The 19,893-nt window shown below is 40.6% G+C and overlaps 1 protein-coding gene across 2 annotated transcripts in view; it reads right to left on the reverse strand.

The window, feature by feature from the left end:
- Nucleotides 1-19,893, reverse strand: part of SUMF1 (sulfatase modifying factor 1) — a 71,068-nt gene that overhangs the window by 13,265 nt on the left and 37,910 nt on the right. For both annotated transcript variants that reach the window (XM_039334132.1, XM_039334133.1), the window contains exons 5-7: nucleotides 13,593-13,715; nucleotides 13,161-13,275; nucleotides 10,708-10,821 (exon numbers count right to left, since the gene is read on the reverse strand). In XM_039334132.1, the coding sequence (XP_039190066.1) occupies nucleotides 10,708-10,821; nucleotides 13,161-13,275; nucleotides 13,593-13,715 (352 nt within the window). The remainder of the gene's footprint in view (nucleotides 1-10,707; nucleotides 10,822-13,160; nucleotides 13,276-13,592; nucleotides 13,716-19,893) is intronic.

A 19,893-nucleotide genomic window follows, 5' to 3' on the forward strand; every position in this document is an offset into this window, starting at 1 on the left:
ATGGTATAAGTTTTCCTGCTTGTGGGTTAGACTAGAAGACCTCCAAGGTCCCTCCCAATTCTGTTATTGTGTTAACTTCGTGTCTGAATAAATCAGGCAGAGAAAGTAAAACACTGGTGAGTATTGGTGCTAAGTCTTATCACAACAGATACCTCATTAGACAAGGGAAATATTTCCTAATATGATGCTGAAGCATTGCCAAGTATCCTGAAGGGAACATAGTGGCTTAGGAAAGCCTCAGATAGAAGGAAATGAAAAAAAAGTTGCAAAGGAATAGTATTAATGAGAAATTAAGTATCTACAAGTAGAAGATATCTTTGAATGTATAGAACATTTGGAAAGATATGCCTGCATTTGCATAGTGCCCACATTTATTATACTTACACATCTGCATAAAGGCAAAGTGTCTGTTTCAGAAAACGCAAATGAACACAAGTACTTTAAATTTAAATCTCAAATTGATACACTAACCATAGCATAAAAATAGAAGCTATTACAAAAAAAAAGAAATCTTACTTAACAGAAGCCTTAACTGCAGTAACAAAACATTCTGCTTGTTTGTTTGTGCAATCTGGAAGAATTTGTATTTACTACCTCAGAAGAATTGATTTCTTTATTTTATATCCTGCCTTAATTATCTTTATAAATGACTCAGAGCAGCAAACACACACAATACTCCTTCCTCTTCTTATCCTCCCCAGAACAACAACTCAGTGAGGTGACTTGGGCTGAGAGAAAGTGACTGGCACAAAATCATGGTGCTTTGGAGGTCTAAACAACAAACACAAAATAAGCAGTGACTGTATTTTTCATTCAATACCTAATTAAACAAGCAGCCCCCATTTTGCCAATTATTTAAGCTTGCTGTTTTGAAATGCCCCATACATGGTTAATAGAATCCTGGAGAGAAAAGAATCTTATTTCACTGAACAAAATTGGCAATGGTTTATTTCATCATGTTTTATTGAGTAAATCACAAAATTTCCAAAACAGCATGTAAACCAAAACCGTACTATTCAAATCTGAGAGACGTGCGTGAAAAAAATCAGATGAGTTTTGAGCCAGAGAAGGCCGGTTTGTCAAAACAAAACAAAGGCCTAGCTAAAGCAACCTCATGCAGCTTTCCACAGTGATTAACCATCTGCCTCCTAGAAAACCCATAAAAGATATGTGGACAACTTATGACAATCTTCCTAAACCTGCAACTTATATTGAATGGTATTGTTTGAGATTATGAGCTGGAGTTCTAAAATGATTTAGCTTGAAACAGAATAATGAAGCCTCTTTCAAATTTAGCCCTTGGAAGAAACGGGCAGAGAGTTCCTTCCAGAGAGACAGTCATTCTATTTTACAGGCAGTTCTTTTTTTGTGAGAGAGGGAGGGGGGGAGGGAGAGAGAAAGAGGGAGGGAGGGAGGGAGAGAGAGGGAGGGAGGGAGAGAGAAAGAGGGAGGGAGGGAGAGAGAGAGGGAGGGAGGGAGGGAGAGAGAGAGAGAGAGGGAAGAGGGCTTCCAGATCTAACAAGCACTCAAGTAAAGAATTGTAAGCCACCCAGAGTCACCTGGTTGAGTTGGGTGGTTATAGAAATTGAATAAATACATCACAGTCATCCTGAACACATGACTACAAGGCCAAGGTGAACAGTCTTTGGAAGGACACTGCTACGTATGAGATTCTGAAGAGAGATCCCACCAGCAGTTACAAGAAAGAGGTCATTGACTTCTTGCGACAACTACTGAAGGACAAGCCACTGACAAGCCACAACACTACCATCTTTATCCTGGGGAAGCCACCCCATACATATATGGACTCCCCAAAATCCACAAAAAGGGAACGCCATTCAGGTCAATTGTCAACAACTCTGTCACCTACAACACTGCAAAACATCTAACCACCTTATTAGCTCCTCTAGTTGGCAACACCATCCATCACATCAACAATTCACAGGACTTTGCCAGCAAGGTTTGGAAACTAAAACTGGGCCCAGATGAGACCATGGTTTCCTATGATGTGACTTCCCTCTTCACCTGCATTCCAACAACTGAAGCTGTCACAATAGTGAAAAAATAACTGCTATAAGATAGCACCTTGGGTGACAGAACCAACCTCAGCCCAGAGCACACATATCTGCCATGCTGAACCTTTGCCTGACCACTACCTATTTTAAATACAATAAAGGTTTCTACAGACAAAAACACAGCTGCGCTTCGTAGCCAATCTGTACATGGAAGAGATAGAAACCAAAGCCCTAAACTCCTTCACAGAAATTCACCGGTATAGGTATTTGGATGACACTCGGGTCAAGATCAAAACCCAGAAATTGGAAGCGTTCACCAAACATAGCAACTCTATGGACAGCTAAATCAAATTCACATGGGATGATGTTAAGGAAAATAGTCTAGCCTTCCTGGACTGTGCAGTACACATCAAGGAAGATAGAAGTCTTAACACTGAAGTTTATAGAAAACCCTCACACAAAGATCATTTTCGTTTTCATTCTCACCACGCACTGGAGCACACCAAACTGAAAACTTGCCTACCAGCAAAAATGGGAAAGAAAAAAAAAACACATTAACAAAGCCCTGAGAATGTGGCTATCCCAAGTGCCCTTCATCAAATCCCCATAAAGACCCAGCAGGAGCTCCTTCGTAACAGAGGAAGAAGAGAACAATAAACAAAGCAATGTTGCCATTCCATATCTTTCAGGAATATCTGAAAAGCTCAGGAGGATCTTCAGCCAACACAACATATGTGCATACTTTAAACCCAAGAATATACTAAGACAGAAGCTTGTCCACCACAAGGATAAAACACCCAGACACAACTGAGCAACGTGATATATGTAGTACAATGCAGTGAGCCATGTGCAGATTTATACATTGGTGAAACAAAACAACCATTTCATATAACTCATAGCACAACATAGGAGAACAAACCCATCAGGACCAGATTCAGCAATCCATCTGCATTTAAAAGACAAAGGCCATTCTTTCAAAGACAGCAAAGTTTTAGACAGAGAGGACCAATGGAGGGGTCAAAGAGGCCATCTATGTCAAAACTAAACAGCTCTCTCTCAACAGAGGGGGAGGGATATGACATCATCTATCTTCAGTCTACAGCACAGTCCTTTCAGCAATTTTAAGAAGGCTTCACACCCATTTGCACTACTCAGGTGACCCTGATAACACAGATAAACTTTCAGGGGGTCTCAGTGACTCTCTAAAAGAATGCAAAAGACTAGCTGTCTGCAAGAAGTATAAATCCTTCCATTCCCCACCATCCAGGCAGAGCTGAAAAGGCTTCTTGGATGAGAAATGAAATGCCTTCAAAGAAAAACAAGAAAGTCCAATTGCCTCTTGAAAAAGCACCTTTGGGACAACCATGACCTGGATGACTGAGAATCTCCACAGACAATAAATATATCAATAAAAAGTAGATAGAAAGCCCACAATAACAATGGTCAGTTGAAATTATTTTTATTTCCACCTTGATAAAAAGCCAGCAAGGAGAATTAATGGAGACAGTGAACCACTGGAAAATTAAAGCTTAAGCCAGTAAGAGAGTTGGCAAACACCCACTCTTGCCTCCATCAAAATCATACTAGTTTCTGAGGCATTTGAAAAACAGCATCTGTAACTGCTCTAAGAATGGCCACAGCACAATTGTCAGGTTTGCCATGCTGTTGCGCCAGCCATGCTTCGCCAGATGCCAATCTGCCATACACAACAATGGGAGGGAGCTGTGGTGTGGGATATGGGGGAGGGAGTAGCATAAGGGGAATTGAAACTATTTGTCCCGTGAGAGCCATTGGCTATTCCATGGTCACACCATGGAATGCAACACCTTCTAGCCCACAAGTCAGGGACCGTTACTAGTAACAGTCTGGTAAATTAAGTTAGCTTCCTCTATTTTAAGTTACTGTGTAGGTTGGACCCAGGAGAAATTCCTAACTGATGAGTAAGCAGGATTTAGAGAGGGCAGTGTGCCATCTTAAAATTACTAATAAAAATAGATACAGGGACAAAATTATCCTTATATATTGTCTTCACTGACTGAAAATCAACCCTTGAACAATTAGTTATGAAAACATTTGTACTTGTCTTGACAAAAAGGAAGCAATTTATATATACATATATAGTATATTCCTTTTCTTCTTTTACACATTTTTCTTCCTCCCCCCCCTTCTTCTGTATTTTTCTTATTTTGTGTTAGTTTATCATCTTTGTATTTTTAACCTTCAATAAACATTACAAAAAAAGAAATAATCACCACAATTGTTCTCTTAAAGTTGTCATTCTTTGCATGCCTATGGTAATAAGCTGAATTGAGTTCTTTTCAAGCATATATGCAGGATTTATAGTATTATATTTATAACTGCTAGGTTCATAACACCTTTCAATATCTTCTAGACAGCAGTGATGAAAAAGATATGTTATTTTTGGAAAAAATTAAGTTTTCTCAATACTTTCACTAATGAACAATTCAGATAAACTCATAGATTTTTACAGTAGACTGAGATTTATATGCTTATCATTTGAAACTTCTCTAGCTTATAATTACACATATAATAAATATTGCGATTTTCTGATAGACATCTTAGAAAAACAGTGATGTAGGTAAAATAGTTTGATGGTCTTGAAATTTAAGTAAAGGTTATCTGCTTATGTTCCTTTTCAATGTTTCATTTTCCAAATTCCAGCCTTATTTTTCTTTTTTCCTTTATTTTTTCTCGATCCCAGATTCTAGGTTTTTATTACTTCTCAGAAACACATAAACAATAAAGTTCCTTGCATATTACAATATAAATATAAGTCCCCTAGGTCAGGGGTAGGCTCAAGAATTCTGGGAGTTGAAGTCCATGAGTCATAAAAGAGCCAATGTTGCCTATCCCTGCCCTAGGTCAATTCATCTGCCCATGTAATTTCTTTAGGTAGCTCACCTCCAACATTGGACTTCTCAGTTAACAGGTGATAATTCTATACTGGAGACTTGATTACACATGGCTTAATGCAGATGTCCCCGGTCCATGGACTGGCACCGGGCTGCGGCATGCCAGAAATCGGGCCATGCAAACAAGCAAAGCCCCATCCATGTGATGCAGGCAGCATATAAAACCACGCCCCCTCTGGTCCGTGGAAAAATCTCTCCTGACAGAACCGGTTCCTGGTGTCTAAAAGGTTGGGGGCTTCTGGCTTAATGTATTTAAGGGCATTTGACAAACCAAACCCGACCCCTTGCATTCAAACAATGCAAGAAGATTAACAGTTTTGATTCTATTCTGGAGACTGAAAAATTGTTGTAATCAGATTAGGCATCATTGCAGTATCTAGCCACTATATGAACCAACAATTTTTTTTTTTATCACAAAACAGCTTCATACATTTAAAAGAAGAGATACTCAAATCGGGGATTGCGAAAGCTAAATAACTGAAGAATAATTTTGTGGTACATATATTTAACCTCACAAAGGTAACATACATGCACACAAACAAGTTAAAGGAATTACAAAGTTGAATGGCATTTGACTGCAGTAGGTATTATTATATATATATATATATATATATATATATATATATATATATATATATATATATGTAGGTCTTTGGTTGTTCGGGTTTTTTCCCACGTAAAATTGGAAGTGTCTTGGCGACGTTTCGACGAAGTCCCATTCGTCATCTTCAGGCTGGTGCTTTCAGCTTCGTGCCTCGAGCAGCAATGGGTGGTCTTAGCTGTTTCTTCCTTTTAACTGCCAGTGGGGGTATGAACTGATTGGGTGGGAGCGTGGCTGTGTTCTGATTGGGGGGAGGTGTGTTCTGATTGGTTAGGGGCGTGGCTGTGCTCTGATTGGCTGGGGGGTTGGCTGTGCTCTGATTGGCTGGGGGAGTGTTCTGTTTGGTTGTGCTCAGGTTAGTCTGAGTTGCAGAGGGATTCAAGATTTTGGGCTGCCCTGCCATTCCTTGGCTTCGCGTTCGTGGTCGTACTTCCTCTTCATGGAGGGTGTCAGTTTGCTTCATGTATGGATTGGGGGGGTTTAAAGTGGCTAATGATGCAGCTGTGGTCTGGCTTCTGGTTTGTGGTCGTGCCTCATAGTCAGTGTGGCTTTGGGGTTGTTTTTTGCGTGGATGTTTGGTGGTGACCTCCTGTGTGGTTTTTGTGAGTGTGGGTCTGGTATCATTTTTTGTGTTAGGGAGTCGTTTGTCAATGAGGGCGGGTGTCCAAATGGCTGGTAGGCGGGAGGTATCATCTCGCTTGTTCATGCTGTGTGGGCGTTTTTTCTATCTCGATGGCTTCTCTGATTATTCTGTTATTAAAATGTTCACTTTTGGCAATGGTTCTGGTATTTTTAAAGTCAATTTCATGTCCTGTAGCTTTAAGGTGTTGGACCAGGGAAGATGTTGGTTCCTCTTTTTTTTGATTGAGTTCTTATGTTCTTCAATGCGTGCACTTATTCTTCTGTTGGTTTGTCCGATGTATGTGGTGGGACAAGTGGTGCATGGGATTTCGTATACTCCTTGATTTTCTAATTCAATTTTATCTTTGGGGTTTCTAAGGATGGTGGATATTTTTCTGTTTGTGCAGAATTCTGTTTTGATGTTGTGTTTATGGAGGATCTTACTGATTCTGTCTGTGGTGCCTTTTATGTATGGGAGGAGGGCTTTGCCGTTTTCTTGTTCTTTGTCTTGGATTTTAGTGGGGGTTTCTTTTTGGATTAGGTTTGTAATCTTATTTCTATGGAATCCATTGGATGTTAGTACATTGGTGAGAGTGTGTAGTTCGGGTTTTAGGTGTTGTTCGTCAGCTAAGCGTTTTGTTCTGGAGATGAATGTCTTGGCTACAGAGTTGATCTGTGCTGGGTGGTGGTGTGAGAGAGCGTGCAGATAGCGGTTTGTGTGTGTTTTCTTCTGGTAGATGGTGTGTCCTAGGGAGCCATTGGATTTCTTGTAGACTAAGACATCCAGGAAGGGAAGTTGGTTGTTAGTTTCTGTTTCCATGGTGAACTGTATTTTGGGGTGTAGCTGTTGAGGTGTGTGAGGAAGTTGTCCAGTTTTTCTTTCCCATGTGGCCAGATTATGAAGGTGTCGTCTACGTATCTGAGCCAGAGTTTGGGTTTGTGATCAGATTTTTCTATAGCTTGGGTTTCAAAGTGTTCCATGTAGAGGTTGGCAATGACAGGTGAGAGGGGTGATCCCATGGGTGCTCCTTCTGTTTGTTTGTATTTTTGTCCATTATAGATGACGTATGTGTTGGATAGGCAGTGGTTGGTCAGATCTAAGATGTGTTTGGGGGGATTATATTTGTTTTGGATAGCTGTCAAGGCTTCTTTGATAGGCACTTGTGTGAAGAGGGATATGACATCGAAGCTCACTAGTAGGTCGCTGGGCTGTAAGTTTTGTTTCTTTATGATCTCTATAAACTGGAATGAGTTTTTTACATGTGAGGTGATGGATTCTGCCTAGGGCTGTAGTTGTTTGGCGAGAAATTTGGCTAGGTTTTGTAGAGGTGAGCCTATGGAGCTGACTATAGGTCTGAGTGGGGTTCCTTCCTTGTGTATCTTGGGGAGACCATAGGGTTTGGGGCATCTGGATGATTTCTCTCTGGGAATGATTCTTTGCTGGATCTCTTCGCTAATGGGGGAGGCTTTTATTTTGGATCTGTTGGTTTTTTCCAGGTAGGTGGTGGGATCTGTATTTAGGGGTTTGTATGTGGAGTCTTGGAGTAGGTTGGTTAATTTGGTTTGGTAGTCAGATGTGTTCATAACCACCATGGCGTTGCCCTTGTCTGCTGGTAGGATTATTATGCTGGTGTCTTCTTTAAGGTTACGTAGTGCTGTCTGTTCCTCTTTGGGTAAGTTGCTTTTTGGTGGCTTGCTGGTGCAGAGGATGTTGGTGATTTCGAGTCTGATTCTGTTGGCGTCGTCGGGGTTGATTTTAGTCAGGCTGGTTTCAACTCCACATATAATGGTTTCAGTGGGGATGTGTTTGGGAGCGACTGCAAAGTTGAATCCTTTTGAAAGGACATTGGTTTCGGCTTTGGTGAGGATCCTATCTGAGATGTTATGCACTGTCTGCTTCATGTGTGGCTGTGAGGGAGGAGGGGTTTGTTTCTGGCGTTCTTGTAGTCTTCGGAGTTTGTTGGTGTGTGTATCTGTCTTGAGGGTGGTCTGTGTGTGTATCTGTCTTGAGGGTGGTCTATAATGGACAGAAATACAAACAAACAGAAGGAGCACCCATGGGATCACCCCTCTCACCTGTCATTGCCAACCTCTACATGGAACACTTTGAAACCCAAGCTCTAGAAAAATCTGATCACAAACCCAAACTCTGGCTCAGATATGTAGACGACACCTTCATAATCTGGCCACATGGGAAAGAAAAACTGGACAACTTCCTCACACACCTCAACAGCCTACACCCCAAAATACAGTTCACCATGGAAACAGAAGCTAACAACCAACTTCCCTTCCTGGATGTCTTAGTCTACAAGAAATCCAATGGCTCCCTAGGACACACCATCTACCAGAAGAAAACACACACAAACCGCTATCTGCACGCTCTCTCACACCACCACCCAGCACAGATCAACTCTGTAGCCAAGACACTCATCTCCAGAACAAAACGCTTAGCTGACGAACAACACCTAAAACCCGAACTACACACTCTCACCAATGTACTAACATCCAATGGATTCCATAGAAATAAGATTACAAACCTAATCCAAAAAGAAACCCCCACTAAAATCCAAGACAAAGAACAAGAAAACGGCAAAGCCATCCTCCCATACATAAAAGGCATCACAGACAGAATCAGTAAGATCCTCCATAAACACAACATCAAAACAGCATTCTGCACAAACAGAAAAATATCCACCATCCTTAGAAACCCCAAAGATAAAATTGAATTAGAAAATCAAGGAGTATACGAAATCCCATGCACCACTTGTCCCACCACATACATCGGACAAACCAACAGAAGAATAAGTGCACGCATTGAAGAACATAAGAACTCAGTCAAAAAAGAGGAACCAACATCTTCCCTGGTCCAACACCTTAAAGCCACAGGACATGAAATTGACTTTTAAAATACCAGAACCATTGCCAAAAGTGAACATTTTAATAACAGAATAATCAGAGAAGCCATCGAGATAGAAAAACGCCCACACAGCATGAACAAGCGAGATGATACCTCCCGCCTACCAGCCATTTGGAAACCCGCCCTCATTGACAAACGACTCCCTAACACAAAAAATGATACCAGACCCACACTCACAAAAACCACACAGGAGGTCACCACCAAACATCCACGCAAAAAACAAACCCAAAGCCACACTGACTATGAGGCACGACCACAAACCAGAAGCCAGACCACAGCTGCATCATTAGCCACTTTAAACCCCCCCAATCCATACATGAAGCAAACTGACACCCTCCATGAAGAGGAAGCACGACCACGAACGCGAAGCCAAGGAATGGCAGGGCAGCCCAAAATCTTGAATCCCTCTGCAACTCAGACTAACCTGAGCACAACCAAACAGAACACTCCCCCAGCCAATCAGAGCACAGCCAACCCCCCAGCCAATCAGAGCACAGCCAACCCCCCAGCCAATCAGAGCACAGCCACGCCCCTAACCAATCAGAACACACCTCCACCCAATCAGAACACAGCCAAGCTCCCACCCAATCAGTTCATACCCCCACTGGCAGTTAAAAGGAAGAAACAGCTAAGACCACACATTGCTGCTCGAGGCACGAAGCTGAAAGCACCAGCCTGAAGATGACGAATGGGACTTCGTCGAAACGTCGCCAAGACACTTCCAATTTTACGTGGGAGAAAACCCGAACAACCAAAGACCTACATACAAATACCCGCGAAAACCTCAGAAAACATATATATATATATATATATATATATATATATATATATTTTCAAAAATAGAAACTGGGCACATGAGCCCTGACGGCATAGTGGTTAGAATGCAGTATTGCAGGCTATTTCTGCTGACTGCCAGAAGTTTGATCCTGACCGGCTCAAGGTTGATTCTGTCTTCCATCCTTCAAAGGTTGATAAAATGAGGAGCCAGATTGTTGGGGACAATAGGCTGACTCTGTAAACTGCTTAGAGAGGGCTGTAAAGCACTTGGAAATGGTATATAACTCTAATTGCTATTGTTATCTCAAGTCTAAAGAAGCAAAGACATGGTGGTTTGCTATTAATGCTTATACTCCCCCCAAGAAGAAAAATCATTGTGTAACTTTATTAGAAGATTTATAGTTTTGCAGCCATAAATCTGTTGAAAGCAAAAAGTTAAGTCAGCAACATGAAGGAACTGTGCACAATTCTCTCATGTGCCTAATTGTTCTGGGCCACAGACATCAACTCATAGCACTTCTATCCAGCTAGGAATAATTGTCTATTTTCACATTTTGTCATCATTATTTTGGAGAAAAATAAACCCCATCAACCCTACAAATCGTTCCATTGAACATAACATTCAGTCAGCTTCATCTCAAAATACATAAAAGTAGTTTGTAAATACAGTTACATTTCTGTTGGAAAATGGGTACTACTCTTGCAAGTCTAAGTCAATAACAGCTTAGCTGGAATATACATTTAATAAAGCTGCTCTGTATCAACCATGCAGTGTATCAAATTCTATAATGTGAACTAGGAATTTAGTAGAAAAGGAGCAGGTTAGCAGATGAAGATACTCACTGGGCTGTATGTTTCATCTGCAGAATGATTAATTTCCCACCAATCTGATGTCCACTCCCAGGCATTTCCCACAATGTTGTACAGGCCATAACCATTTGGAGGAAATGCTGTTACCTGCCTCAGAAAAAAAAGTGGTTAATGCTGCAGAAAAATTACATTATTTATCCTATTAGTAAACAATGGATTTACTGAAAGAAGAATTCATCTGTACCATATTGCTTTGGAATTGTTCCGTTCTAAATGACGATGATGATCTGTTGCAGTTTTCTCATTACTAGAAAAAAATTTTTTCCTTTAATGTATTTCCTAAATCCTCATGTTTTACAGACAGACCCCAAGGTCTCTTCCAATTCTATTATTCTGTTATCACAGACATGTCAAACACAAGGCCCGCGGGCTGGATCCGGCCCGTCTGTCCTGGGGACCTGCTCTGGAAACAGCGAAGGACTGGCCCGCAGCACCTTGGCCCAGCCCAAGTCAACCAGGCATTAATCTACAACCTGGTTGCATCTATCAAAGCCAGAACGTGTTCAGTTTTAGATCCACGGGGCAGCCCTGGAACCAGTGATGGGCACCCCCACCCCACCCTCTGGACGCGCACGCAAGCAGAGTCTGGCCTACCTGCCGGCTGTCTTGCCCCATAGGCTGACTTCACCCAGGACGCTGCCACTGGCCTCTCCTGTGTGCACACCATGGGGGCAGGGCAGAGGAGGTGGGGCAGCTCCTCACTGGTTCCAGGGCTGCCCCATGGATCTAAGGCTGACGTGTTCTGGCTTTGATGGACGCAACCAGGTTGTAGATTAGTGCCACCCCTCCCCTCCGCCAGCACCTCCATGGCCTGCTCACTGACCTAGCCCTGCAGCCACAAGGCTTCCCTTTCACCGGGACCGTCCCCGTCCCCACCCGTGTGGGATAGTGACGGTTGGTGGCAGTATGGACACCAGCAGCGCTAGCAATCTCTCCCCCTCCCATCACCCCTTCCTGAGCGTGGAGGAAGGAAAGAGATGAGAAGAAGGAAGGAAGGAAGGAAGGAAGGAAGGAAGGAAGGAAGGAAGGAAGGAAGGAAGGAAGGGTGGGAGAGAGGGTGGGAGAGAAAAAAGGGAGGGAGGAAGGAACAAGAACAAACAGGAAGGAATGGCAGAAGGAACAGAGGAAAAAAGGGAGGGAGGGAGGAACAAAGGAACGAATGGGGGAGGGAAAAGAAGGAACAGAGGAAGGAAGGGGAGGGAGAGAGGGAGGGAGGGAGGAAGAAAAGGAAGGAGCTTCAATCCTGGATCCACTGAGATTTGGGCTCAAAGGAGAAAGCAATTTTGTATTCTCTTTTGTCACAGACAGGACTTTATTGGCAATCCAAGTTAACATTGATATTTTTGAATTGTGAACTCTTAGGAAAGTATCCCCTCCTTGTGTGTTGCAAGTTATTTCCAGTGGAGAAAACAGGACAAAACAGAGTGGGGAAAAATATTTTCCTTTACTATATTTCCAGTCTGAATTAGACTGCAGCAGGGTCACTGCAGAATAGCTCTTTTAAGGATTATGTATTAATAGAAAAGCAACTAACTTACCTCTGTTCTGAAATGCTAAAGCTGTTGCATATAAAAAACAGAGCCTGGTTTGTTCTCAGTCTTTTAAGTGATCACAAGGCAAGGAGGCATTGAGAAATATTTCCCCTTTTGCATTTGGGCATCCAAGAAGGGACAGGAAAGGAGAAAGGGAAAAAGGAAAGACAAACAAAAAGAAGGAAAGAGGGGAAGGAAGAAGGAAAGGAGAATGAAGAGGGAAGGAAAAAGAAGAAAAGGGGGAGAGGGAGGGAGGGAGGGAGATTATAATGAGAAGAAGGATAGTCAAGTCCTGCCTTAGCACTTGGCCACAAGCAGCCTTGCTGCCCTTTCGCCATCCCCTTGTCTCCTCCTCCTGACCTCTCCTGGTGGTCTTCCATCCTATTGCTGAGGATGCTTTGGTTACACAACTGGGTCTCCTTGCAGGGAGAGGGAGTGGGCCTCCCTCTGACCCACACATTTTGTCCTCCCGCACACACCATGAACAACTTGGCCAAGGAAAGTGAGCCCAATCAGCAGCAGCCTTGAGGAGGAAGTAAGTGCAGCCGTGCACCCCCTTGGGAAAGGCTGGACTGGGTGCTTGCCCTCCACTGCCCAGGGCTCCGGGCAGCCTGCATCACTGGGGGTCCTCTGCATGTCCTGAGAAGGACAGCAAGGCTCCTCTGGTGGACAAGGGTATAGTGCTTGCCCTAGTCTCGCCTTCCTTGGCTGGAGACAATGGCTCCCCCCCAGTCCCGCCCAACATGAGTGATGTTGAGCTGGCTATGCCCATTCTGGCCATGCCCACCCACACTATACCCCCCAGTCCCCCCCCCCCAAGGTCAATCACAACCCTGATGCGTCCCTCAATGAAACTGTGTTTGACAGCCCTGTGTTATCACATCACTAACGTACAGATGCAGTGCCTTTGTAGCCATCTTCCTCTGTATTGCTTCTAGGGAATTCTCCCTGCCAAATATTTGCATAGTGCTGACCATTTGGATGAAGTTTGTTTCCCCAGGGAAAAAGTCTGTTGAAAGAAGCATAGGCAAAAGTTAAGGAATGCAGTTGTGCAATTGTAATGTTTAATAATATTACTATAAAAAATAAAATTACTAATGGCGTATCAAGAAAGAGAGAGAGAAAGCTGACATACACACTTAAGATATAAATATTAGCAGCTTGCCCTTCTATAGTAGTTTTATAGCACAGCATTAAATTCAATACCATTGACTCTGCATTAACTTAAATAACCTCTGTGAAAAAGTGGTTTTTCAGTTTAGAAACTAGGTAGAAGATATAGTTAGTTTCTTTGCTTAATTTATTTTTCTGGAAAATGATGAGTACCTGTTTTCAAGACCTCCCCGGCAGCTATATTCCCATTCGGCTTCAGTTGGTAACCGTTTTCCTGCCCAAGCGCAAAAGGCCACAGCATCATTCCAAGAAACATGAAGAACTGGATGGTCCAGCCTGAGAGATAAACAAACAAAGCAAATGGTAAAACAAGGAAAACAAAAGAGGGTTGGCAACTTTTTAAGATCCTACATAACGAAGAGGTTAGAACAGTGATGGCGAACCTTTTAGAGACTGAGTGCCCAAACTGCAACCCAGTATGTATTGTCGGGTGCCGAGTGGGCATGGCCCACTGGGTAGATGTGGCCCATTGGGTGGGCGTGGCTGCGGTGGAAACGGCAGAATGGGTGGGAATTAAAAAGTTCAATCAATCAATTTCAACTTTGCGAGATCTATTTTTTCCCCCACGAGAAGTTGAAATTGATTGATTGAACCTTTTTTTTTTTTGCACACAGTGGCTGAGGCTTAAAGCGAAAAGGTTTGATAAAACCCAGCTGAAGACCTAGAATGTCTTACCAAACCTCAAAATTGTTTGACACAATGTGTACCAGTAACAAAACAAATAAAGGCACAACAATGACATTTATTCTTAGAGTGAGCTCCAATCCAATTAATGGATACAACTTTAAAAACAAAACTCAGAGATGATGAAAGCAAAAGAAAGGAAAGAAGGAAGGAAGTTCAGCTTAGAAAAGCATGTGACAAAAGAGACCGGAAGTAACAAATGAAAGGATAGTATTAATTGTATGCATTTGCAAAGAATATGAGATTAATTGGCTACCAAATGTCATACAGATTTAGCAATACACACGATGCCTTTAATAGTGTGATTCAGGCTTTTGAGAAACCTGCTTACGTCTTGCCTGCAAAAGTGCTCTAACATTGGAGATTTTTAAGAAAGAAATTGGATGGGCTATACCATGGCATGCGATAGAAGGGATAAGGAGAGGAGTTAAGATGGATAGTGTTTCTTATGTACAATTGCTTAGATGGGATGGTAAAAATTGGCAGTTAAAATCTTTGGAAGATTTAACACAAGAAAATATTATTTATTCATGGTTTCAGTATAGACAAATAGTGGAGAGGTGGAAGATAGATCGTAATGTGGGTTTGCTTAGAGAAGATGAGAATTTGTTAAAACAAATAAAAGATCAAAGACGAACTCATATTAAGAGAATTTATGGGGTGTTAGTAGAATTGGATTCAGAAGCAGAATTAGTTAAAGAATGTATGGTTAAATGGGCACAAAATTTTGATGAACCGGTTCTATTAGATACCTGGGAAATTATTTGGGTGAGGAATGTTAAATTTACACAAGCCCAAAATTTAAGGGAAAATTTTTACAAAATGTTTTATAGATGGCACCTTGATCCACAAAAAATGTCTCGTATATATCCTGACTTACAGCCTAAATGTTGGAGATGTGGATGTTTGGATGCTACTTATTATCATATCTGGTGGTCATGTAAAAATATAAAAGCTTTTTGGATTAAGATATGGTGGAATATCCAAAGAATTTTTAGAAGAAGGGTAAAATTTACCCCACAATTGTTTTTGTTAGGTATTGTTTCTGATTGTGATACTAAAGAGATTATATTGATGTTGAATTTGATTACAGCGGCAAGGTTGTTAGTAGGGCAATGTTGGAAGAAGGAATCTTTGCCTACCTTGCAAGAGTGGTTTTTTAAAGTTTCTTACTTGGCGGAAATGGCAAAGATTTCGGCTTTCTTGAAAGACCAATCGCAAGAGAAGTATTTTTTGGTATGGAAAAAATGGATAGACTTTATACAATATAAGTTGGATATAAAAAATATTATTTAGCTTTTCAATAACTTATACTTAAAATTTAAGACTTCTTTCCTTTTTCTTTTTTCCTATTTTCTTGTATTTCCTTGTATTTTTGTCTTTTTATACATATATTATTGTTAACTATTTTACAATTTGTTTAATTAATGTATTTAGATTTGCTTATGGTTTATATCTGTTTTAAGATTTTCTGAAAATTTTTTAATTAAGCCTGTATTCAGCTCTGGGAAGGTCGGGGGAGGGTATGGGAGGGTTGGGGGGGCTCGGGGAAGGGAATTGTATTGTTTTGTAAAATTTAAAAATTTTCAATTCAAAAAAAAAAGAAAGAAAGAAATTGGACAACATTCTGTCTGAAATGGTACAGGGTTTCTTGCTTGAGCAGGGGGTTGGACTAGAAGAACTCCAAGGTCCCTCCCAACTGTTTTTGTTATTCTTTTGCACAACATCACAACTAAACCTGCTTTTGAAAGATGGCATAAAACGTTGCAAATAAAAGTGGAGTGTTGTGTCAGAAGATTAAAATGAGGAAACATAGCTTCTGATCAGTTTTCCAAACTGGACCCGTGCTGTATCTTTCAGTACATAGAATGACATATGAACCTGTCAGGAATCCTCTCATTCTTTCTCTAGCTAGCCAAGGACACATGTCCTTTTCCACTCCAGTTAATACTGGTAGGAAGGGAATGTACTCCAGCAGAGGATTTATTCTGTATGCCTCTACCAGAGTGCCAATATGCTGTTGTGTAACTTGGCTGACAAAGGTATGAACAATGACCACAAAGAATTATAAAAATCCCTCAGAATTTCTTTAGCACTTTGTTATCTTAAAATCAAGCACCACTGACATATATGCATGTTCACACACACACATTTTTGGTCAGCAACAAAGATTAAACAAAATAGGATATGAAAGAAATACCAACTCATGCTCTTTGAATGAGAGCGTCACATTTATTTTTCCCCTTGTGAAATACCAGTGCTTTTATTCAAGTATAGATAATGTTATAATACAAAGCATGGACAAATAGGGCCCGATCACATGTGTTTTGCTTGTGGCACAGCTAGTCCTACCCAAATCATTAAATGAAGCGCTGTACCCTAATATCTCATATGACAGATAGCAACTGTATTTTCATAATTAGCAAACCTAGCAACACATATTTTACAAGGACACTGTAACCTAATATTTTCTCCATTAGGCAACTCTGAGGCCTGATGAGAGGTTTTCATGATTCCTCCTATTTTGTGGCGTAGCAATAGCCTTTCCTGTCTTGTTTTTATTCTGTGCCTCTTTATTTACATTGATGCCTACGTTTTCTATCCACAGGATACTCAAAACTAAACTATTATATACCAATAAAAATCACTACAGTTATTAGAATGGACCTTAGCAAAAAGGCCATAAAGAGTTTCCACTCACTAATAAATGTGTTTGTTGTCTTCTCTCTAATCAAACAAGTAAACTTTGCCATTTCTGCAAGTTTTATCATCTTCATGAACCATTCCTCCATTGTGGAAATTTCAGAAAGTTTCCACCTTTGTGCATATAACAGGCTCGCTGCAGACAGTTCTTTAAATTCTTAAAGAAAGCTATCAAATCTCCACACAGCATTCTCTTCTCTAGGTTAAACATCCTACTCATTCAATTGTTCTTCATAATGTTTTTCTTTCTAAACTCCTTATCATCCTATATGCTCTTTTCTGGATATATTCTAATTTACCACTATCCCTCCTATAATGGATTGCTTAGAATCAGACACAATAGTCTAGGGTTCAGTCTATTGTTAAACTTAATCAATTAAGAGATTATGCTGCCTATTAAATCTTAACAGGGGATGCAAGTGAGTAGGTAGATTACTACATTCTGGACAGTCTTCAGTTATTGGGGCTGTTGCAAGGGCTTCTGTGCCTTACAATGTATTACTGTATCTCTAAGATGAGACTGCAGACAATTGCTATGGTGCTGCAAGAAGTCTTTATTCAGTTCTAATTTAAACTATTGAAAGGGGGTAATGCTGAGAAAGTTTTTCAGAAATCATGTTCATAGTGTAATTTATTAATCAGAAATAAATGTCAGGTTCACATATTTAGAAGGTTTTGGCATGGCCTTGAAGACAGGAGGAAAGATAGTAAATATAAGGGTAAGAATAAGGATACAGATATGGATAAGGATATGGATAAGAGTTAAGGCTGAGCAGGACCATGTAGTAGTTCTGACTATATAGCATTGGTTTTTTGGTCTAGTCACTAGTGTATCTTGTTGGGCTAACACATATATCATTCTTACCCATCATTTAATCTTGTCCCTTTTTATCTTAGTTTCAGTGTTTGACTCTGATCAGTCTAAAGTGCTCTTGTCCACTACCTTTGAAGAGATACCTAATGTCTTATTTGATCCCATTCAAGCAAGACATTACACAGGGTATATATGATACACTGCTATGTATTCTGCTATGTCTGTGCTTAGCATAGAATCATTTCCTTTGCAGGGAATCAAGCTGCAATAACCAGTCAACCAATGATAACCAAATGTGCAGTGAGCATCTCAGTAAATCACACTAAATCCAAGTACCTAATTAAGAGACCCAGATTTAGCATTCACCTGCTTTAGCCCTGTAAAAAGGCATAAAAATGCACAGACATTTTAGGCATTTTTTTTCAATTTACTACAGTACATATGTTCCCATAACCCCAGTGACTGTACAGGCTAACATGCCCAGATGGTAACAAGAAGTTACTATAGAATACAAGGCCCTGAAAAATTGTGCCCTAATGAAGAATGAAGAGTTGATGAATCAACTCTTAACAAAAAGTTGAAAAGAGAAGAAAATACGTAGTTAATTTTTGATATTACTCCATCACGGGAACTGTTTTTTGAATGTCCAAATAGATGCTGGAATGCTCTTCAAATTTAAGATGAACTTCAGGGTCATTGTTTCACTCACATATTAAAGCTACCAAACAAATCATCATAACAATACCAAAGTCTTGAACTGGTCAAGCCAAACACATACAACTCTTCCCTATAGTCTAGCTATAATTGACAAGCTATTGTAGACCCAAAGGTGGCGGTTTTCTTTCAAGAAATTCTAAGTTCTAAGTGACTGGTGGGAAATGGAAGGTTTTATATTCTTTGCAATTCTCTGGTGTCCTTCCATTCGCCACCAGTCAGTTGGAACTGAAGAAGCTTCTTGGATGAGAAGCTAAATGTTTTCTAAGGAAAAAAGTCTAGTTGCCTTTTGAAAACAGTTACATTTAGGGACAACTGTGACCTAGATGACTGAGAATCTCCATAGACATTGAGTTACTGTAGTGTTGTTTTCTCTAATGTCTACACTCTTCTTTCTCACCTCTCCTCAAAGTTCTGCTTCTCACAACCTTCTTTCCCATCTGCCTTCTCCAGCCCTGGACCCGGACCCCTGGTTTCATCCCCACATTGTATGAAATGAGAATTCATTGCTCTAAGCACAGTAGAATATACCCTCTTCTTCTTAAGTGTCCTCATTTCAGAATGCCAGTCTGGAACACTTAGATTAATAAGTCGGTGTCATGACCTAGATCAGGAAGATAAACTTTCACATAGCATTAAGGTTAAAGAGAGCAGATATCTAGAACACTTATTTAGAACTGATTTTGACCTTTCTTTCTTTCCCCTTTAATTCCCTGATGACAATGGATGCTTCTATTTTTGCAATCAGTTCATTCTCATTCTTTTCCACTGGAGACTAAATAAGGGAAGTACAATGAAAATGGTATTATCATGATACGGTTCTTGTCATAAAAGATTTGGGGGGGGAGGGCAAAGCCAAATGCTTTTATCAGCCCTGAGGGGCAAAAACTGATTAATACTGTGTAATGACAGACTGTGAAGGCCATTTCACTACTTTTAGTTTTCTCCAAAATAAATCCAGGGGGTAAAATGAGGGTTTCGTATTAAAGGCTCTGCTTTATTTTAATAAAAAGGAGATACTGAAGTTGGGGAGCAAATCAATTTTCATAAACAAATGCCCACATATCTGTAACCTTTCAACCTTTTTTTTTTTTTACAAAATAGTTTTAGTTATATACTGTAGTTTTCTGTGGTTCGATAATATAAATGAAATCAAATTTATACTTGAGATGTGATAATATAATTCATTAGAAACAAAGTATATACAATAGCTAACATCTAATTTAAAATTGCAATGAAAGGGGGAAAACAACCTTCCCAAAATTTGAAATGTGCATACAGGTATTCCTTGGGTTATGACCACTCTTTCAGTAACTGTTCAAATTTGTGATGACACTGAATGGGGATAGTTATGACCAGTCCTTGGGAGTTTTGGCTGTCACAGTGTCCCTATGATCACATGATCCAGGCACCCAGTGCCTACCTTGCAATTATGATGTCACATCAAGTCATGCTCACATGACTGGGATTTCCAACATTTGTTGCAGTCAAAGGGAAAGACAGCAGGAACTTGGAAATTGCAATCACGTGAGGTCCTTG

Source organism: Crotalus tigris, unplaced genomic scaffold (genome assembly GCF_016545835.1).
Source record: "Crotalus tigris isolate CLP2741 ecotype Arizona unplaced genomic scaffold, ASM1654583v1 scf7180000017625.6296891, whole genome shotgun sequence".
Taxonomy (NCBI): Eukaryota; Metazoa; Chordata; class Lepidosauria; order Squamata; family Viperidae; genus Crotalus; species Crotalus tigris.